General features: G+C 37.2%; 1 protein-coding gene across 1 annotated transcript; it reads right to left on the bottom strand.

The window, feature by feature from the left end:
• Positions 1-941: 941 nt before the first annotated feature.
• CENPL (centromere protein L) lies at positions 942-23333 on the bottom strand. The gene is made up of 5 exons (XM_082395886.1): positions 23193-23333; positions 19135-19311; positions 15028-15279; positions 9136-9678; positions 942-7148 (listed from the first exon to the last, which is right to left on the bottom strand). The coding sequence occupies exons 2-5, from the start codon at positions 19306-19308 to the stop codon at positions 7077-7079; spliced, it is 1041 nt and encodes a 346-aa protein (XP_082252012.1). The 5' UTR covers positions 19309-19311; positions 23193-23333; the 3' UTR covers positions 942-7076.
• Positions 23334-23362: the final 29 nt, after the last annotated feature.

Here is a 23362-nt window from a genome sequence, read left to right as displayed (position 1 = left end):
ATTCCTTCTTTGATGTTCTTCATTACTTCATACAGATCCAAGTTTCTGACCTGTATTATTTTCCTTCTCTCTGAAGAACTTCTTTTAACATTTCTTGCAAGGAAGTTCTACTGATGACAAATTTCAACTTTCACTTGTCCAGGAAAATATTTGCGCTTCCTTCACTTTTGAAAGATAATTTCACAGAATTCTAGGTTGCTGGGGTTTTTTTTTTAACACTCCACAGTCTTCTTGCTTGCACAGATTCTGAGGAGAAGTCAGATGTAATTCTTATCTTTGTTACTCTATAGGTAAGGTGTTTTCTTCCCTCTAGCTTCTTTCAGGATTTTTTCCTTATCTTTGACTTTCTGTAGTTTGAATATTATATGCCTCAATACAGTTTTTTTGATTTTTGGTTTTTTTTTAATCCTGCTTGGTGTTCTCTGAGCTCCCTTGATCTGTGGTTTGGTGTCTGGCATTAATTTGAAGAAATTCTCAGTCATTATTGTTTCCAATATTTCTTCTGTTTCTTTCTCTCTCCTGGCATTCTCATTGTGTGTTAACAGTTGAATCTTGAACACAGAAGGTTAGGGGCACCAACCCTCCACACAATCGAAAATCCATATATAATTATAGTTGGCCTTCCATACACACAATTCCTCCATATCCATGGCTTCTCTGTATCTGCAGTTCCACACCTACAGATTCAACCAAACTTGGATCACATAGTACTATAGTATTTACTATTGAAAAAATCTGTGTATAAGTGAACCAGCATAGTTCAAACCCATGTTGTTCAGAGTCAACTGTAGGTTATACCTTTTGTAGTTGTCCCACAGACCTTGGCTATTGGTTTGTTTGGGTTTCTTTCTTCAATCTTTGCTCTCTTTGCTTTTCAAGGATTCTATTGATATATTCTCTAGCTCAGAGATTCTTTCCTCAGCTGTGTCGTCTACTAATAAGCCCACCAAAGGCATTCTTTTTTTTTTTTTTTGGCTGCATTGGGTCTTTGTTGCTGTGCGGTTTTCTCTAGTTGCAGCGAGCAGGGGCTACTCTTCGTTGCGGTGTGTGGGCTCCTCATTGTGGTGGCTTCTCTTGTTGTGGAGCACGGGCTCTAGGGTGCGCAGGCTCAGTAGTTGTGGTGCACGGGCTTAGTTGCTCTGCGGCATGTGGGATCTTCCTGGACCAGGGATCAAACCTGTGTCCCCTGCATTGGGAGGTGGATTCTTAACCACTGTGCCAGCAGGGATGTCCCCAGAGGCTTTCTTCATTACTGTTACAGTATTTTTTATCTTTAGCATTTCTTTTTGGTTCTTTCTTAGGATTTCCATTTCTATGCTTACACTGCCCATCTGTTCTTGCATGGAAATACTTTATCCATTGGATCCCTTAACATATTAATCATAGTAGATTTAAATTCCCAGTCTGATAATCCTAACATTTGCCATGTCTTGCTCTGATGCTTGCTTGATGTGTTCCTTCAAATTGTTTTTTTTTTTTTTTGCCTTCTGATATGCCTTGTAATTTTTTTCTTGATAGCCAGACATGATGAACCAGGTAAAAGAAACTGCTGTAAATAGGCTTTTAGTAAGGGGGTAGTGAGGTATGGGGAGAAGAGAAGGGCTCTGTAGTCCTGTGATTAGGTCTCAGGCTTTGAGGGAGCCTATGCCTATGGACTGTGAACTTCACAATAGTTTCTCAATTTTTTCTCCCCATTTAGGTGGACAGAATGGCTAGAGCAGGCTAGTGTTAGATATTTCCCTTTCCCCAGGTCAGTTAGGCTCTGCATAACTAATCTCCCCTAAGGGCAGACCTTGTTAAGAAACACCAACTGCTCTGGTATATTTCAAAATTGTTCTTTTTCCCTCCCCTCTACCAGAAGCATGAGAATTTTTCTCTGATATTTACTGTAGGAACCTGGTTGAGCTCCTGGAGGTAAATCTCACAATAATGTGAGGGGCCCCCTGTGACCAGGTTCCCCTGGAGTTTTTAATTCTCAGGTTTATCCACACTGAGCCTCCAGCAATTCATCAATTATAATTCATGTTTTCCAACCCTGGCACTGGTTCCTGCAGTGGTTTCTGCTCATGAGCCACTGCTCCTGTAAGCCATGATTCCCCATATTGGCCTGTTTGTCTCTCCAGTCTTGGAGGCAGCAGTTTGTTCTGTGTCCTCCCCTTTCTTACAGACCCAAGAATAGTTGATTTTTCCATCTGTTGATCTCTTTACCTGTTAGAACAGAGTGGCGACTTCCAAGCTCCTTACATGCAGAACTGGAAGCCAGAAGTGAAAGGTGTGGTTTTAAGTAAAAAAAAAAAAAAAAAAAAAAAATCATGAATCATCCCAATAGATGCAGAAAAATAATTTAACAAGATCCAACATCCATTCATAATAAAAACCTTCAGGAGAGTTCCCTGGTGGTCCAGTGGTTAGGACTTGACACTTTCACTGCCAGGGCCTGGGTTCAACCCTTGCTCAGGAAACTAAGATTCTGCAAGCTGTGCGATGAAAAAAGAAAAAAAAAACAAAAAAACAAAACCAAAAAAAAACCTTCAACAAATTAGGAATAGAAAAGAACATCTTTAACCTTATAAAGGACATCTATGAAAATCCTACAGCTAACAGCATATTTAATGGTGAAATATACTTTCCCACTAAGATCAAGTGCAAGATAAGACTGTACATTCTCACTACCTCTACCTGCCATTGAACTGGCAATTCTAGCCATGGCAATTTTGCAAGAAAAAGAACTAAAAGGCATCCAGATTGAAATTAAGAAGTAAAACTGTCTTTTTTCAATGGCATGAATCTTATATATAGAAAATCTGAAGGAATTCACTGAAAAAGCTACTAGAATAAACAAGTTCAGCAAGATCATAGGATACAAGAGCAATATACAAAATTAATTATATTTCTATACACTAGCAACAATCCAAAAATGAAATTAAGGAAACAATTCCATTCTCAATAGCATAAAAAACAATTTAGAAATAAATTTAACAAAAGAAAGTGCAAAACTTGGACACTGAAAACAATAAAACGTTGTTGAAGAAAATTTTGAAAGATTTAAATAAATGGAAAGATATCACGCATTCATAGATTGGAAGACTTAATATCATTATGAGGGCAATACTCTCCAAATTGATCTACAGATTCAAGGCAATCACTATCAAAAATCTCAGCTTTTTTACGAAGATTGACCAACTGATCCTAAAATTCTTATGAAAATGCAAAAAACCAAGAAAAGTCAAAACAATCTTGAAAAAGGACAAAGCTGAAAGACTCACCTTCCTGATTTCAAAACACACTACAAAGCTACAGTAATCAAGACAGTGTGGTACTGGTATAATGACTGACATTTAGATCAACGAAATAGAATTGAGTCCAGAAATAAACCCAAACAACTATGGCCACTGATTTTTAAGAAAGGTAACAGACAATTCAATGGGAAAAAGATAGCCTTTTCAGTAAATGATGCTGGAACAAATGAATATCTGTATGCAAAATGATGAATCTGAATGCTTACCTCACACCGTACATAAAAATTAACTCAAAATAGATTACAGATCTAAACTTAAGAGCTAAAATTATAAAATGCTTAGAAGAAAACATAGGAGTAAATCTTCGGGACCTTGAATTAAGCAATGATTTCTTGGATAAAACACCCAAAGTACAAGAAACAAAAGGAAAAATTTGACAGATTGGGCTTCATCAAAATTAAAATTTGCATTTCAAAAATAAATGAGTTCGTTCGATATTTCCAAAGTTAATATTACAGAGTTTCTACTTAACTTACTTGATTTTATAATTGTATACCTTTTCTCTTACAATGTTAGAAATCTTGGTTTCTAACATTGTTATAATTACATATATTTTATACTGTTACGAAGAGTGGTAAAATAACAATACCAATATTATTAAAATAAGATAACTCAATGCAATTTAAGATTCCTTTGCTGCTCTTCTTTTCCTAGGATATAGCCCACTGATGATATACAGTCAAAATACAAGGATTTAGAGATACTAAAAATGATACTTTGTGTGATTATGGTCTGAACATAATATAGTTAGGTTCATTTGTTTTCAATTTTTAAGGATTGCTTTTCTTTCTTTTTGATCTAATTTTGTTTCATAATTACATAAAACACTTATATGGTTCCAAACTATAAACAAGGAACATTCAGATGAGTCCTAACTTTCATTCCTGTCCCCTCTACCCAGTTGGTTCCCATCATTCCATTAGCAATCACTTTTACTAGGTTTTGGTTTATCCTTCCATTGTTTTTGTAGGGAAATATACACACATACTCATATTCCACCCCCATTCCTTCCATAAAAGATAGCATACTATACACTCTATCCTCACCTTGCTTTCTCACATAACAATATATCCTAGAGAGAACTCCATGGCAATATTAGCTATGTTCCTCAAACCCTTTTATAATTACACAGTAGTAGTTCACTGTGCAGGTATACCATAATTTATTCAACGAATCCCTCTCTGATGAGCATTTGGATTGTTTTTAGTCTTGCTATTACAAATACTGTTGGAATAAATAGCCTCGTTCCTGTTTCATTTTATAGTTTTGCTAGTGAATTTTGGGGATAGAATCCCAGAAGTGGGATTACTAGTCAAAGGGTAAATCACACATAATTTTGTTAGATATTGCTAACTTCTCCATGAGGTTGTACCATTTCTAACAACATTTTACCTGTTTTCCCTTTTCCACTCTTGTCCACCTACAACTCATTCTCCAGCATATCTTATAAAATCTTGTAAGATACAAATTGGATCATATAACTCTTCTGCATAAAACTTCAGTGGTTCCCCATTGCATTTAGAATAAAATCCAGTCTCTTCATAGTACCTGTAAAAACTTAGATGATGTAGATCCTTCCTCTCTGTATCAGTTAACATTAGGTTTGACTATGAGCAAGAGAACCAAAGTAACAATAGCTTAAACAAGATAGAAGTTTACATCTCTGATACGTAAGTCTGGAGGAAGAACATCCCGGCTGGCACTGGAGTTCAGCTTCAAGAAGTCCTCAGGGCACAAACTCCTTCCAGGCCATGCTCTGCTGTCCCTAGGACCTGACCCTTATCCCAGTGACCTAAAAGAGCAGCTAGAGTACCAGTCATTTTATGTGTTCCAAACAGCAAAACTGGAAGAAGAATAAGGGCAAGGGGTACAGGTCTACCGTTTATTAACGAGATTCCTAGAAGCTCTACATGACACCTGCATTTTTATGCCATGGGTCAGAACTTAGTCATATGACTGTACCTATGAGAAATGCTAGAAAATGTCATCTTTATTCTGGGCAACCACACGCCCAGCCAAAAATTGGGAGACATAACACAATGGAAGAAGTCTCTGCTGCACAGTCTTTTTTTTTTAATTTAATTTTATTTATTTAATTACTATTATTTTGGCCACATGGCATGTGGGATCTTAGTTCCCTCATCAGGGATCGAACCCACGACCCTGCAGTGGAAGCGCAGAGTCTCAACCACTGGACCGTGAGGGAAGTCCCTACACAATCTCTTTAGTTTCATCTCATACTACTCCACCCTTACCATGCTCCAGACACACAGACTTCCTTTACTCTTCAAATAAGCCAAGCTCTTACCTGTCTCAAGGTCTTTGCTCTTGCAGTTTCACCTGCCTAGCACATGCTTCCTCAGATCTTCAAACAGCTGGTTCCCTCTCATCATTCAGGACTCAGCTCAAATGTCACTTCCTCAGAGAGACCTTCTTTGACAACTGTATATGAAGTAGGCACTATCCCAGTCACCCTTTTTCATACTGCACTGCCTTATTTATAGCATTTATCTCCATCTGAAATTACTTATCTTTTGCCTTCCTCTACTAGAATATAATTTCCACAAGACAGGGATCTTTTTTATCTTCACTACTGTATCTCTTTTTACCCAATACAATTCTGAATAGACAGTGGGAGCTTAATTTTAGTTGAATGAATGAATGTCTGACTCCAAAGCCCATGCTTTTTTCACTACTTCTGCTGTGCCTAGTATATGTGAAATAATACCCCATTCCAGAAGTTAGTCCTTGTTTTTGAATCACAGCCTATTATAGTTATTTTCTTTCAAAGAAGATTTTAAAAAACATTGTTTCTAAAGTAAAACAAAATCTTCCTCTGCTCAGTGAGTAAAAAGAAGAGTTTTAGATATAACATCTTGTGCACATCTAAGTTGTGCAATTTTGTAGTTTTCATCTGCAAAATATAGGAGTTGGTTAAAATTAATTCACTTAATCTACAGATATTTAGCAAGCACTGTGCTAAAACAAAATTAGGGACATGAAAATTACATAATATAATCCCTGCCCTCAAAAGAGATTCACAGTTGCCTTTCAACTCTACGATTTGTATGATTCCATATAGTTGTTGTGTAACCTTTGTGCTAGAGAAAAAGCCTTGACTTCACATTCCTGAGATATTTATTAAAGATCTGTCACCAAGACACTGATAAACACAAGGCTTCCTTTTAAAAGTGAATATTTAATTCAACATTGCAATAAGAATTAAACAGCATTAAAAACAGAAGCGTATTAGTGGCTTAAAAAATGTATAGTAACTTTAGTTTCCTTTGGGGAGGATTTTGATTGCTGGTTCTCTACAGCAAAATGATGCTAGGAAAATGTCTGTAGAACATATAAATTCTCTCTGAATACAAGTCTAAAATGCTTAAAATTAGGGATTAAAGGTTTTAAAGATGCAAATCAGAAATATTCAATATTAGAGGTATCTCATTTGAATCCTAAAAATTTTGACATAATAAAACATTATATATTTTTTAGAAAGATGGCCAACAAATTAATAACTTGGCATATTCTAGAGACTGGCATCCCAGATGACCAGGACTATATTACACGAGCACCTGGCTGTGGTTCATCCACTACCACCTTCTTTGTTCTTCTAGATCCTTCTTGGCTTTCATCTGGGTAACTCCAAGGCACTGTGAGGAAAACAAATGCACAGATGCCCATTTCTCCTGCAGTCCCCCTCAGCATAGCAATCAGGCAGATAGTCAATGAGAAAAAGGTATATAATCCATAACTTATAGTCCCCACAAGGCCTCACTCAATTTGAAAAATTGCCAGTTCTGTCAAATATGCCAACACTCCAATAAGGTATTTATGACACAAAATCTGAAAAAAAAAAAAAAAGACATTTAAAATTAAAATACAATTACTTATAGCAAAGCAGTTTGATATTTGATAAATATTCCAGGCTTATTTTAAATTCCATATCTACAAGCTAAGCTATGAATATAAACCCAAACCATTGCTGTTCTAAGTCAAATAGACTTTACTTAATAAAGATGACTGACTTTAATAAATTTACAACTATTAGTCAATGGTGCTTAGATGGAATTAGACTAGGGTTCTTATTTATCCTGGCTTCCATGGATAAGCTAACTATCTGCCTAAAGAGAAGGGGGAAGAAGGAGTATCTATGAACCCCTTAGACTTATATGCAAATTGAGTGTCTACATTTTCTAGAAAGAGTTCCACAGCTTCCTTCTTCTCAAAGGGATATATGATGCCAAAGTGTCTTGTAGAAACTAAGCAGAGGCAGAAACCTGGTTAATACATTAATTTCAAACTTTTGAGAGGCAGTACAGTGTTGCAGTTAAAAGCATAAGCTTTTGAGTCAGATGACTGGGTTTAAATTCCAGCTCCATTTATTAGCTGTGTGATCTTGAAGGAGCCTACTTATCCTCTGTGCCACAATTTCCTCTTTACAACCTATGCAAATAGGTTGTTGTGAAAACTAAATGGGACAATATGTGTAAATGCTTAATAATGCTTGGCACAGTTAGTGCTTGATAAATGTTACCTTCATCATGGCATTATTTGAACCTAGGAGCCACAGTTACTGTCTTAGATCCTTACAAGAGGCCCTTAGAATAGACCAGATAAAACAGGGTTACCCTTATATTCATAGATGGATAAGAACACATTATATAAAATAGTTTTAAAATATAGTTTATTAATAGAATGTGAGAATATGGAAATAAAATTTTAAAATGTAAGGACTTCATGAAATTGAATTCTGAGGTGCTAACATGTAAATTTATTTCTTTATAATGTCAAAGTAAGATGGAATAGTATAATATTTCAAATTTATTACTGTGAACCATAGTAAGAAATAAATTTAACATCATGACCCAGTACAAGCAAATGTATATCCTTACTACATGTTATATATTCTCATTTTTATATTTTCCACTCTATTTTTCTTTTGTTTTTTAAGGCTGGTTTCTTCCCATCAAATTACTTCCTAACCTACTGCTGCATTGTGACCTCCAGTCTGAAAAGCATTAAAATAGTGCTTATAAGATAGAGTATGAACTTCTTGGAACCTAAGAGATTAAGTGTTTAAATCTTGACTCTTCCTCTTACTAAGCTATCTTGCATGTCACTTAAACCTATCTTGGCTTCAGCTTCCTTGTTTTAAAAATAAAATAAATGTAGATAAAAACACCTAACTATAAGGTTGCTCTAAAGATTAGAGTTAAAGTATGTTAAACTCCTAGCACAGTGACAAGACCAATATTCATGAGTGTTTATTGTGGCTGTATTTTAATATATTTAAAATATATTAATATAATACACTTAAATATATTTAGGTGCCTACTCTCAGTTGTTGTTTTTTTTCTCAGTTTATTTCTGATACTTTCTCTAATAAGGCCTTCATAGACACTAAAACAATGTCTCTATTATTTCTTTCCCAGTAGGGATAGAAAAGCCTAAAATAGAAAGATGATATTTTAGTTCTGTGTTTCTACTCTAATTTTCTTATCTAACACACAAAATCCTCTGTTACTCTGATAATTATTTCAAAGTTGACAAGAAAATTCTGAAAATTTCAAAGTTACTACAGAATAAGTCATATTATTACCAAAGTCTATGGGTACACAGTGTATAGTATCCTTCCACTATAAAGCTGCATATAGAAGGCTTAAGACTTTTTAGTAAACCATTTATAAAGCATAAAACAAAATCTCTCTACTGTCATCAATTGGCAGGCATCCCAAAGTGTTTCTTCAATGTGGAAAATACAATTGCCATACATTTTGAAAACTATGCAACAATAAGAAAAAATTACTTAACTAGATTTGCTCAAACTAACCTTTATTTTTCCATCAGTATGTGCTGAAGCTACAGATGTTGAAACACGAACCAATCTTGTGGCTGATAAATGAATTTTGAAATGCCTATGGAAATGTGAATACAGGCAATCCATGAATAAGTCAACTTCCTCCTGGGTAACTTCCCCAGGTGTTTTGTGAACACTGTCCCACAAAGCTTTTGCATCTTCTGGATGTATGGCATAAGAGATATCCAGACTTTGAGGGCTACAGGGTACAGACCAAAGAAATTCAGTAGTAGCCATATAATGGTCCATTTTGCATGCAGTCCACATAGCAGCCATCCAGGAAAGATTAAACGCATTGATTGCTAAGGGACGGAAATAACAGTCAAAAGTTTTCTGAAACCAGGTTCCAATTATGGCTGTATTAGTCTCTGCACCATTTGCAAGGAATAAGGGTAGACAGGTGAAATCTTCTGAAACAGTCTCCAGAAGACTGTCTCCAAATATACAGCAGAACCAACCAGTCCACAACACTTTACCTTCTCTGTGCTCAGATGGCAATTGAGATTTTGACAGAATCTATGAAGAAAAATCAAACGGGTTCATTAAATACAAAAGTACATCTCCTCCTAAAGTGCATCTTCTCAGCATTAATTAGTACATTTAAAAATAAGAAGATATGTAGTATTACCTGCCAAAAACCACAGAGGTAATAGTCTCCCTGATCATTATTAGGATGTATCAAGTTAACTGACCTTTCTCCTAATACTCTTTATTAGGACAGACATGGTATATGGCAAGATCTTGGTGCAACCAAAATGCAAAAAGGGGTGCCAATATGGTATAACCAGGTACAGTACCCTGAAAAAAAAATCTCAAAATCTCAACTTGAACTTCGTCTTCCAATGCAGGGGGTGCAGGTTTGATCCCTGGTCAGGGAGCTAAGATCCCACATGCTTCCTGGCCAAAAAAACCCAAAACATAAAACAGAAGCAATACGCTAACAAATTCAATAAAGACTTTAAAAAAATGTAAAACAAAAACCTCAACTTTAGAAGGGGACTTCCCTGGTGGCGCAGTGGTTAAGAATCTGCCTGCCAATGCAGGGAACACGGGTTTGAGCACTGATCCGGGAAGATCCCACATGCTGTGGATCAACTAAGTCCATGCGCCAAAACTACTGAGCCTGCACTCTAGAGCCCACGAGCCACAACTACTGAAGCCCGCGTGCCTAGAGCCAGAGCTCCGCAACAAGAGAAGCCATTGCAATGCGAAGCCTGTGCATCGCAACGAAGGGTAGCCCCTGCTCACCACAACTAGAGAAAGCCCACGCGCAGCAACAAAGACCCAAAGCAGCCAAAAATAAATAAATAAAATTTTTAAAAAACCTTTAGAAGGGACTGTAAAAGGTCACCAAATCCAATGTGCTTGAATTATTCCACTGAGGAAGACGTCACTATTTCCTAAGGCAGCTCTGTCTATCCACTTAAAATGTTCTTTCATATGTTAGGCCCTATAGTTTCCAACCACTGGTCCTACTTTCTTCCTTACGTGCATGTAGATGAAATCTAATCTAATCTCTCTTCTACAGAAAAAGCCCTTCAAATTTTTGATGATCCTTATCATATATACTGCTATGGTCAACATCTCCAGTTTCTTCAACCATTCCGTCTATGACATACATTCAAGTGCTCACACTATCTGGACACTCTTCTCTGAAATTCTTTGGCAAAGGAATCATTCATAAGTGAACATAATTACTTCAAAAAGGTCTGATTACAGGACTGTCACCACCTTTAACCTAGATTATACTCCTACTAATATAATCTTAATAGTTTTCTGGTTTTTAGTTGACAGCTCTACATAAATTAGCCCTACATACTCATGTTTGCTATTAATAAGTAAATCCCCCCCCCAACTTACACTGAGGCAGTAAACTTATTCCTATTAAAATTTTAATCTCTTTCAATTTGGCCCACTGTGTCAATCCATTCAGCTCTTTTAGAATCTTGATTATATTTTCCAGCAGATTGACTAATCCCTCAAACTTTAAATTTGTAAATTATATAACAAACATACCTTCAAGATATTAATAGAAGTTTTAATTAAAGTTTGACCAGGACAAGGTGAAGATCACAGCCCTATATTATATCCCTTTAGAGATGATCATTTAAACAATTATTTTTGCCATTTTTCTCCTTGTTCAAGAAGTTATAAGAGACTTTCAAATACCTTAAAACCAGATGTATTATGTCTATCACGTTTTTATAACCTATAAGTCCTGTAACCCTGCCAAAAACCACAGAGGTAATAGTCTCCCTGATCATTATTAGGGTGTATCAAGTTAACTGACCTTTCTCCTAATACTCTTTATCTCATTTCTTGCACTGGCAAGAAATGAGATTTAGTTAGAAAACTATTAGAACACTATACTAGGAATTCAAGAGGTCATTTCTATTCCTCACAAGAATATTTGCTTGCCTGATGACATGCAAACCATGTAACTTCTTTGGGCATCAACTGCTTCAACTTGACAGAGACTGCTAATTATCTACCCAGTATCTATCTTTCCTTCCACAGTAAAACAGTGCTTTCACTTGGGATGGCAAAGAACCCACTAAAAATTTTTTTCTAGTCTCCCTTCCATCTGGGATGTAAAAAGAAGTAACTGTTGGGTGTCAGCAAGTCTCGTTAAAGATTTACTCAGTGGCAGGCATCCTGTCTGACTTTCCCATCTTCCTCCTACTTCTTGCCTTGAACTTACATATAGTATTTAGAGCTCCAGGAGCCAATTTAGATTATAGTGTGACCATAGGAGGGAAGCCATGCACCAAGGATGATAGAGAGGACAGAAGGAGCTTAGATTATTAACAATTTCATGAAGCATTTACCAGCCTGGAAAAGCTTACCTCTGGACACTTTTTTGGAAGACAAGTAAACCTCTATTGTCTTTAATTCACTGTTATTTAGACTTTCTGTTACATGCAGCTGAACCTAATCCCAGTAATCCTGAGATCCTTGCCAATACTATGATCTATACCAGGGGTCAGCAAACCTTTTCTGCAGAGGGCCAGATAGTAAATATTTCAGGCTTTGCAAGCCATGTGATCTCTGTAGCAACTACAACTCTGCTGTTGTAATACAGAAACAGCCATAGATGATATGTAAACAAATGAAAGGGGCTCTATTCCAATAAAACGTTATTTACAAAGCCAAGCAGCAGGCCATAGTTTGCTAACCCCTGATCTATACAAATAAACAAAATTTCAACTGTTTCAGAATTTAATTTATCAATGACTAAAATGAGTTAATTTAGCAGAAACAGAAGAAGCAGGCATAAATAATAAAATAAATCTGGTTTCTTAATAAATCAAAGGACAGTCCCATTACTTTTATATACTACATATAGGAAGGAATGTAAAATGTTACATTTCTGAGAGTAACTTGGTGTGATACATCACAATATGCAACAATGTTACTTTTTTGCTAAAATTCTATTTCTAGGATTTTAATCCCACTAAAAACCATAGAATTATACAGATAAAATTTACAAAAACGTAAAATTTACATTTACATTTAGTTACTCAAAATGACATGAGTAACTATCTACAGTACTGATTATTAGTAAAAAAAAAAAAAAAAGCCATAATGCAGAAGTATGGGCAATATGATCGCAATTTTAATAGATACAGACAGCCAAATAGATATATCTAGGTTCATGATGGAGTCTGTAATTTCCTTATAATGTCTTTGTCTAGTTTTGGTATTAGGGTAATACTGGGCTCATAGGATGAATTAGGAAGTATTCCCTCTGCTTCTATCTCTGAAAGAAATTGTAGAGAATTGGTATAATTTCTTCCCTAAACGTTTGGTGGAATTCACTAGTGAACCCATCTGGACCTGTTGCTTTCTGTTTTGGAAGGTTATTAATTATTGATTCAATTTCTTTAATAGGACTAGGCCTATTCAGATTGTCTATTGACAAATAGATGTATACCAAAATGTTAAACTGTGGTTTTTAACTTTGTTTTTTTTGTTATTTTTTTTTTACCTTTAAAATATTTATTGGAAAGGTAGTAGTCTCATATAGTACAAAATTCAAAATAGAAATGTACACTTTGAAAAGTTAGTCTACCAGCTACCTCTGTCTACCCGCCTCCCCCAACTCAGTTCTTGCCCCCAGAGCCCAGTTACCAGTGTTTCGTGTATCTTTCTGGAGCTGCTCAATGCATATGCACAATGCAGCTTTTAATTTCTGTTTTTAAGAAAATGTACAACAAAATCTTCTGCTACATGCAGAGTTTAAGTGTTTTTGCAAATACATGTATTATTTTTTCTTCTTTTATGGCCCCTGGCTAACATGTCTTGTTCAGGAAAGCCGTTCATATTCCAAGATTGAAAACAATTTTCCTATATTTACTTCTAATACTTTTCTATTTTGGTTTTAAATTGACATCTTTAAACCAACTGGGTTTTTATATTTGAACAGAGTCTGATATAGGTGGGGATCTAATTTTATTTTCTTTGAAGTATGGCTATTGAATTGCTTCAATACCATTTAATCCAGCCTTTCCAATGGATCCAAATCATTTAATATCCAGGTCCCAAATCTCCAGCATCAGTAAGAACCACCGAGGATAGCTTCATCCCACAAGTCCCACTCCTGGGTGCTATGTTTGCCAGGATGCTTCTTCTCTCTACTGGACCTTCTTCCCTCCTTCATGGTGTCCCAATCATGGGTGCTCTTCTTTCCGTACTTGGACTTCTCTGTGCTTCCTGGCGCCACTTTGGCCTTCCTCCTGTTCTCTTTGTGGGAATCTTCATCCTCTTTATCCCTGTGGTGCTTCCTCTTCCACGATACCTGCTCCTCATCGCCATGTCCTCCTCCTCCCTTCTCCCTGGACCTGCCAGTGCAGCCTCTGTCTTGATCTCCTGCCTGATGGACACTGGTGTGGTCCTCTGAGAAGCAGCTGGCCTCTTCTCTGTGTTGTGCTGTGTGGGGGCCAGTGGTCATTCCTTGCACAGGTGGGCTTGGAAACCACCGGTTATTGAAGAAATGGTCGTGTTTTTTCTGACAGTGATTTACAGGTTCCAGTCTTTGCCGGAAGTGATGAATATTGGACAGTGTGGGTAAGTGGCTTTCCACTGTTTTCAGCCTTTTGTAGGAACTGGAGGACTTGTGGGGCCTCCTGAAGGGGAATCTCTGCTCCAGCATTGGAGGTCTGGGTGCAGTGTGGTCCTTTTTCTCTGTACACAGAGTCTTCTGTCCCCTTTCTAAAGCAAACCTCTGGTTGTAATCCTCTGGCTCTTTGCTTTCTAATATAATCCTGAAGTTCACGTTGAAAAGAGTCATAAGTCTTAGAATTTTCCATTATACTGACTATGGATGAAACTCTGGAGTCACCACCATGCACTAGTTTACTGAGAGAAATTTCCACAAACAGATGGAGCCTCACTTCCTCAAGCCTACAAGTCTTTGGGGTTGTGTAAGTAGAAGATCTGTGGGCCCACAGAGAGCAGAGGTTCGCCTGCCAAGAACCTCAAAAGGAAAGAAGGAAGGACGGAAGGAAGGAAGGAAGGAAGGAAGGAAGGAAGGAAGGAAGGAAGGAAGGAGCCCTAGCTAGGGGTAGGTTTTACTCAGCTCCAGGAGAAGAATCCCAACTTCTTCGCAGCTCAAACTTCTCTCTTTGTACTTTTATGTATTTTCTAAGTTTTCTAAAATAAACATGATTATATTGTAAAAGGAAAGAAACTTTTTCTTTAAGTTGGTCATATCTAATTACTATAATTTGGTCAAACAAGACATAAAATAGGTTATAAATCACAAGCTTAAGAATTTTAAAAACAGTAAGAAAATATCACAATTTCTAAATCAAGACAACGCACATTCTTTTCTCCTAGGAAGCAAGTACTGCTTATATGATATACCTGGACAAGAAATGCTTCAGGGTCTCTCTGTGTTCCTTTCATTCCCAGGAGAGTAGAGAAAATCACTTTGATGTTGAAGTCGTCTCCCACTTCCACAGCAAGTCCTTTTTGCTTTTCAGCAGCAATAAATGCATTCAGAAGTCTAGAATACTCTTTGAAATTAGTATAGGAGAATTTATATAAGGGAGTTAAACTATATAAAGTCCATTGTTTATGCAGAAGGAATGCAAACTTTTGAGGATCAACATCTTCCTAAAAAAAATCAGGACAAAGGAAGTTTAAGAATTAGGGAACATTAGTAACTAAGAACTTAATCACAGTATCTTAAATATTTAAAACAAAGCCATTACTGGGTACCTGATCTTTGCATCTGCTGTACTTTCCCTTTGGAATGTTCTTCCCAGGGAGTTCACATGGCATGTTCCTTTCCTTCATTCAGGTCTCTGCCCAAATGTCACTCAAGAGGCCACCCTATCTAAAGTAGCACCTGCACCCATTCCAGCTTTGTCACTCTATATCTCCTTAACATGCTTTATTTTTTTCACAGCACTTATTACTATCTGACATTAGGTACTTGTCTGATTTTTACTGTCTTCACTACTAGAGTATGAGTTTGATGAGAACAGGAATTTTGCCTATTTTATTCACTACTATATCTCTAGCACCTAGAACAATGTCATCTAGAACAGCTGTTCAATAAATATTTATTGGATGAACAGTTATATTTGACTTTTAGAAACTTCAAATTATAGAGTTTAAAAATAGTCACCACTATATTCCTGGAGCATCTAATTTGATTGGTTTTAATTAAGTAATTTCTAAAATTGTTTGGCAGTAAATTCACTCCATCACCTTAATTCAATAGATTAAATAAAAAGATAAGTGGGAGTATTTTGGCCAGGCTCTATTAGAATCACAGGGACCACTAAAAACAAAACACTTCATTTGTATTGGCACTATAGCAGTGCTGAAGGTCTTCACATACACCCCCACATAAGCTCCTAGTTTTATCCTGAATTGAACTTTTCTATAGAATCCATACTTCCACAGTCCCAAAAATCTTTTGGAACTTTCACCACAGTTGTCCACTTGACAAAAATATTTGTTCTTACTAGAGTACTCATGGAAAAGCTGTAAACTTTTTTCTTATTACTATCAAAAGATTTGGGGAAAAAAAAGGGGGGTCCAATGGTTAGGACTTGGTGTTTTCACTGCCAGTCCCCGGGTTCAGTCCCTGGTTGGGAACTAAGATCCCTTAGGCTGCGTGGTGTGGCAAAAAAAAAAAAAAAAGATCTGGCAAAATTATTTGTATCATAGAGAGAAGGAAACACTGAACTGGACATTCCAGTCTTTTTTTTTTTTTTTTTTTTTTTTACTGTTGCAATGTTTGTTTTTTTATTTTTCCAGTCTTTAATTTATATACAATCTCTGTTTTCTGGTCAAGAACGATAACTTTCATTACCAGGACTAGTAATTTTTCTTTTTTTTCTTTTTTTTTTAAATTTATTTATTTTATTTACATTTTATTTTCGGCTGTGTTGGGTCTCTGTTGCTGCACGCGGGCTTTCTCTAGTTGGGGCGAGTGGGGGCTACTCTTCGTTGTGGTGCGTGGGCTTCCCATTGCGATGGCTTCTCTTGTTGCTGAGCGCGGGCTCTAGGCGTATGGGCTTCAGTAGTTGTGGCTCGCAGGCTCTAGAGCTCAGGCTCCTTAGTTGTGGCACATGGGCTTAGTTGCTCCGCGGCATGTGGGATCTTCCCGGACCAGGGCTCGAACCCGTGTCCCCTGCACTGGCAGGCGGATTCTTAACCACTGCACCACCAGGGAAGCCCTAGTAATTTTTCTTTAAGAAAGTTTTCACAAAAAAGCAAAAATTTTCTCATATGCCAAAAGATACTAGACCCACAACACAGACAAGAAAAAGTTAAAAGGAAAGTGTGGGTGACTGATCAGCCAGGTTCCTTGCTAAGTGACTCAAAAGCATCCATCAAACTTGTATTGACGGCACTTCCCTGGTGGTGCAGTGGTTAAGAATCCACCTGCCAATGCAGGGGACACAGGTTCGAGCCCAGGTCTGGGAAGATCCCACATGCCGCGGAGCAACTAATCCCATGCACCGCAACTACTGAGCCTGCGCTCTAGAGCCCTCGAGCCACAACTACTGAAGCCCGAGTGCCAAGAGCCCTGGAGCCACAACTACTGAAGCCCACGTGCCTAGAGCCCATGCTCCACAACAAGGAAGAGTAGTCCCCGCTCTCTGCAACTAGAGAAAGCCCTCGCACAACAACGAAGACCCAACACTGCCATAAATAAATAATTAAATAAATTTATAAAACAACAAAAAAACTTGTATTGACTGGGGCTTTATTTCATAGTTCAGTAAAATTATAAATTACTAATGTTATACACAGGGGTTTTTTTATGAATGATCAAAACAGAGCATGCTGGGCTTCCCGGGTGGCGCAGTGGTTGAGAATCTGCCTGCTAATGCAGGGGACACGGGTTCGAGCCCTGGTCTGGGAAGATCCCACATGCTGCAGAGCAACTGGGCCCGTGAGCCACAGCTACTGAGCCTGCACGTCTGGAGCCTGTGCTCTGCAACAAGAGAGGCCGTGATAGTGAGAGGCCCGTGCACCGCGATGAAGAGTGGCCCCCGCTTGCCACAACTAGAGAAAGCCCTCGCACAGAAACGAATACCCAACACAGCCAAAAATTCAAAAAAAAAAAAAAAAAAAAATTCAAAAAAAATTCAAAAAAAACCCCAAAAAACAGAGCATGTTGCCACCAGACAAATCTGGAACAATATAAACACGAAAATAATTTAGTAAGGAATTAGAAAAATTTTAAAAACAGGAATTCATGAATCTGTACTGATAAATAGATAAATAAATGGAACAGAAATGAGAAGGGCCTAAAATAGAATGCCAAAGGCTGGTTGGTAAATATGGAGGAAATAGAGATGGAAAATCATTATTTTTCAACCATCACCATAAAGATGGGATTAGGCAAAAAATATCAATGGATGAAGGATGTAAAGTGTGAGGCAAAATTTTGATGAGGCACAGGATATTTGTATTATCTTAAAGTGTCTCCCCACAGACTGCTTATTAGTTGCAGGGGGGAAAAAAGCAGTAATTATTGGGCAACACGTTGACAAGATGATCAAAATTAACATCACCTATGTGCTACCAGATGTTATTCCCCAAAAGGATACAACACGACCTATACAGTATTCCAGTCAGCAATACATAATTTCAATCTAATCTTGAGAAAACATCAGACAAATACAAAATGAGGAATATTCTATTTAAAAAGGGAAGAGGAGGAAACATATTCTTCAAAAATGTCAATGTCATAAAAGACAAAGAAATATTGTGGAAACGTCCCAAATTAAAAGAGGTTAAGGACGGAACTAGAGGATGTCATACTAAATGAAGTCAGACAGAGAAAGAGAAATACGATATCCCTTATATGCGGAATCTAAAAGAAATGATACAAATGAACTTATTTACAAAACAGAAACAGACTCACAGACTTAAGAGAAGGAACTTATGGTTACCAGGGGGGAAGGGATAGTTAGGGAGTTTGGGATCGATTTGTACACACTGCTATATTTAAAATGGATAACCAACAAGGACCTACTGTATAGCACAGGGAACTCTGCTCAATGTTATGTGGCAGCCTGGATGGGAGGGGAGTTTGGGGGAGAATGGATACATGTATATGTATGGCTGAGTCCCTTTGCTGTGCACCTGAAACAATCACAACATTGTTAATCGGCTATACTCCAATATAAAATAAAAAGTTAAAAAAAAAAAATCAACCAAAAAAACAAAAATTTTGTCACCATTGGAGAATGCTAGGAAACCAACCCCAAGCATTATTTTGAAAGCTAGTAGATGAAGAGAAAGAACTAAAAAAAAAAAAAAGAGGTTAAAAAACATATGGTACTGATAGTGTGAATAATTGTTATAGCTGTTACTCATTTATTTTATTACCACAGGGAGTAAGAATATACTAAAAATACTATAAATAGTAACAACAATTGAAATGTTTCATTCACAGACATTCTCAATTATTAGTAACACAAAGGAACACAAAGAGCATACCTGCAGTGGTGAACACTGGGGAATTTTCCTTCGAGGTGGAGTCGGGATAAATGAAGTCTGCTTCCTGACTGATTCTAATCGTTTTTGCAGAGGGGTGGCACCTATAAAGTAATCTTTAAGCCTTGAGGATGCACACTGTCTAGGAGTCGATTCTGGTGCATCATAAGAATCCATGGTCTACATAAAAAGAAATAAAACCAGAATTCTAAACACTAAAAAGTTAATTCATGCTCATAGTTTCACTGATTCCTCTATCTACTATAAAGGAATTCTTTCTCTCTCCCTCCTACTCCCTGCCCCATTTTGACTTTTTAATCAAATCCTATATCTCTCATTGGCTATAGGCTATTTTTATGAACATCTTACAGATAGCTCAAACACAGTTATGTTCAAAACTAAATTCAACTCCTTCTGTCCTCCTTCCAAAAGCTGGCTGGTCCATTTTCAAATTCTTGTCAATTTTCTAAGTTAATTTAAATTTATTTAAGTAGTCTCCCACTTTCATTTTTTAACAATCATTAAGCACATTCTCTTGAATTTTTCCTTCCTCAGTCTCTCCATCCATTCCCAAAGCTACTTCCTTAGCCAGGTCTTATTACCACAACTAAACGTTCCATATCTGAGGGTAATCCATTTTTCAGAAATGGTACTTTATTATTAGTCACCTGTGCAAAAAACTTTACAGTGATGAGATAAATTCTACTCTTCTGCTGGGTATTCATAACTCATAATTCAGCTTGTCCTTATCCTACTTCTCCTAGACATAAACACATTCTTGTCGTCATGTGTTTGCTTATCAACTGTATTCCCTATCTCAAGTGTTCTTTTTCCATTCCACCTCCATTAAAACCATGTGTGAATTTGATCCCCTTTCAAATAGTAGGGTTTTGTTAACCTTTTCCCCCCCAGAATACCTATGTTACACACTTCTGTCTGTGTCTGTATCAGTGGCTCATTCTGGGAAGCAGTGTGTGTGTGTGTGTGTGTGTGTGTGTGTGTGTGTGTGTGTGTGTACAGAATGAGATCCTCAGGGGTAAATATTTTGAAAAAGCCCAAAAGCCCTCTAAATGAGTCTAACAAAATCCCTCGAGAATATTCTACAAAACCTTTGGAGATTAATAATACACCAGCCCACACAGCTCTCTTCAATCACCTAGTCTCTACCACTCATTTTGGCCCGAATTCATCTACTTCTCTGTACTATTTTTTTGGTGTGCATTTCTTCTCTTCCCAGCAAAACTAAACTACTTTGACTGAAATCATGCTCTTTGTATTTTTCTTGTATAATTACCCTAGTATAATGTTGAACGCTGTTTAATTGTTAAGCAAGTATTAGTTTAATTGAACAGAAGTATTTCATGGAACTGCAAAATTGAAAGGAATTATGATTTAAAAGTTATAAAAATTACTCTCAAGTAGTGGCACAGTTACCCTTTCAAAAATTTTTTTCACAAATGAAGAGCTTTATTTATCATTATATTTAAATTTCATCATGTCAAAGTATGACACACTCTATATCTTGAACCAAACTCCATAAATTAAATATATAGTTCTCAAAACTCAGATAATGCCCAGAGAAAGATCATATACCATACAACTTAAATAGCAGCTACTCTAAAGCAGTCTGGCTTTAAATGCATACAGAATTGTCTATTCAAAATGGAATTTTAATCAGTCCCATCTACATTGAATGTTTCTTTCAAATCTGTTATTTGGAATAACTGCTAACATTTATTGAGTATTCATCATATGCCAGGTAACTTTCTAAGCCCTTTAACAAATATTATCTCATTTAATACTCAAACAACTGTATGAGGTGGGTTATTATATTCCCAGTTGACAGATAGGAAGATAAAGAAATTAAATAACTTGCCAAAGTCATACAGCTAAAAATGCCAGAGCCAGAATTTGAACCGAGACAGTCTAACACCAGAGTGGGTGCTCTTACCTCCTTCTTGCACACTGTCTTTCAATAGGGATCAATTTCAAGGCAAAATAAGCCCTACTAAATTTGACTCCTTAAAAGAGAAATTCTATGAATTCCAAAAGGATTTTAAGGTCTATCTAGGTGAAAGACTACTAGCTCTGAAAGGACTGGTTTTGAGAAAACATTTCCCTTGAGTAATTTAATACTGCAGTAATGTGAAATAGCCCAATCCATGCATTAAAGATTAGAAAATGGTTTATACCTATTTTACTTTCTCACTCCATACTCAATAATATGTAATTTTGCCCCGCCAGATAATTAAGAGGTTAAAAATATAGCTTGACTTAATATTTTACTGTCCCAATATTCTTCCTTCCAACTGTAAGGAAAGAGGTCCTCTTACTTGCTTTCTAAAGCCAATCCATCAACCAATATTCTAGATCTCCATGTCCCTTCACATTTCCCTTGGGCACCATCTCCCACGTTTATTTCAAACCTCTATCATCTCTAATCTCTACTTCACAGGATACTTTTCTTCCACTGCCAAGCATATTCTTGTATTCCTAACACTAAAAATTTTTTGTTTAAATCCTATCCGTCTCATTCGTCTTGAGACCAATTTCCTGGAAATACGGTATACAACTATTGCCTCCACTTACTAATAAATATTTTATTGGAAATCTTCAGCAACCTCTCTTATGAATCCATCACTATAAAGGCACGGCACTTTTGAAGATTACCAATAATATTTTTGCGAAAACCATGGTCAAATAGTTGGTTCATCAAGTTTGCTCCTCCTTACTCCTCTAAACTTTGTTACCTTGTTGTTTTCAAACACTCAATTATTTCTCCTCCTTGTTTCTTATGGTTCCTTCTGACTCATTTGCTGATTCCTATCCTTCCTCCAGTCCCAACAGTGCGTGTCTCCCCAGACTCTGAAATCACTCATTCTCCATATGATAACATTCATTCTACATATGACTCCTAAATCTCTATTTTCAGACCTTTGCACCTGCATTTCCAATTTCCTGTAAAACATTAAAATTTTGTGTCCTCAAACTCATTAAGTTAAAGCTAAACATTAGTTCACAATCAATCTTTCCCTTCCAACTACCCTGTTTCTCAGTAATAATTCCACTCTTCCTTCTCATTTTCCTCCCTGCCCCTTAAAATACTCCTTAGTCAACTTTTACTCTTCCCTCAACTTCACGTTTACATCCGAATTAGCATCAAATTCTGACATATTTCTTAAAAGCATATATACTAGCCCTCTCAGATTTGGCCTTCACTTGCATTCTTAATTATAGCCATTTATCTTATTCCCAGTCTTAACCCCTTTCCCCAATCCATGACTAGTTTCTCCATAGACACCACTTTTATCTTGTCATTACCTTGCTTGAGATGCCATAACAATCCCACACATCTTCTAAATAAATGAAGCCCAAACTTCTCTGCCTGGGTTTCAAGGCACCTGATCATATTATCTGATCCTATCCAGGTTCATGTTCTACTACTTCAGTTCTTACCCCAAGATCCATGGACAAAGGGTCTTTCCAAAATCTAAAAGCCCTCTAAGGTTGGATGCAAAATGGTGTATGCGTGTGTATCTGGTGGCAGAAGGGGGTGAAGAAAGGTCCAGGAGATGATTCTTTAAACGGTAAAGAGCCACTGCCCTACCCCCAAACATGCACCCCTTCCCCTAGGCTGCTCCTCACCCTCCTGCTCTTCATGCCTGTCATGTTTGCCTCTGCTCCCGGACTTTTTTATTCAACCTATTGCCAATTAAGACTACTTCTCCACACCCATTTGTCTGACCAAATCCAATCTATCCTTCAAGTTTCATCTCCTCAGGAGAAGCTTCCAAGCATCCACAGAGCTAGCTCTCCAGCCAATTCCTCTTGCACTTGCAGTTCAGAACACACAATTACAACTCAGTTGTTTTTCTTGTGCTAAGTCCGTGAAGGAAGGGACCCTGACTTAAATCACTTTTGTACATCGTCACCTAACGCCAATGCTAAGCAGGTCGTGTGAAACACATCTAAACCCCCAAGTATTGTAAAGATAACGACCACACAACAGGGCAAAACACAAAGTTTACTGCCACGCCCGGACCAATAACAAAGCATCTTACCAATAAAATGCCGTGATGACGCTGTCAACCATTCCCTTCACGAATCATTCTTCAAGTCTGGATCCAAAACTACGTCGAAACTGAAATCCCCTGAAGTAAAACAGCCGCCAAAATGACAGCGAAGAGTAAGTCCGGAGGAACCCCTGGCGCTCCCAAATTCCCTCTCGCTC

The sequence above is a fragment of the Balaenoptera borealis genome (assembly GCF_965194805.1).
Source record: "Balaenoptera borealis genome assembly, chromosome: 1".
NCBI lineage: Eukaryota > Metazoa > Chordata > Mammalia > Artiodactyla > Balaenopteridae > Balaenoptera > Balaenoptera borealis.
Note: the sequence above shows the minus strand (reverse complement) of the source record. Positions and strands in the feature narration are given on the sequence as shown.

Excerpts from the sequence above, each read along its gene's own strand:
- CENPL (XM_082395886.1), bottom strand. The coding sequence starts at position 19,308 with ATGGATTCTTATGATGCACCAGAATCGACTCCTAGACAGTGTGCATCC. Across the intron at positions 15,280-19,134 it reads CCCAGTGTTCACCACTGCAG|GAAGATGTTGATCCTCAAAA; the intron begins GTATGCTCTTTG and ends GATTTTTTTTAG. Across the intron at positions 7,149-9,135 it reads ATACTGATGGAAAAATAAAG|ATTTTGTGTCATAAATACCT; the intron begins GTTAGTTTGAGC and ends TTTTTTTTTCAG.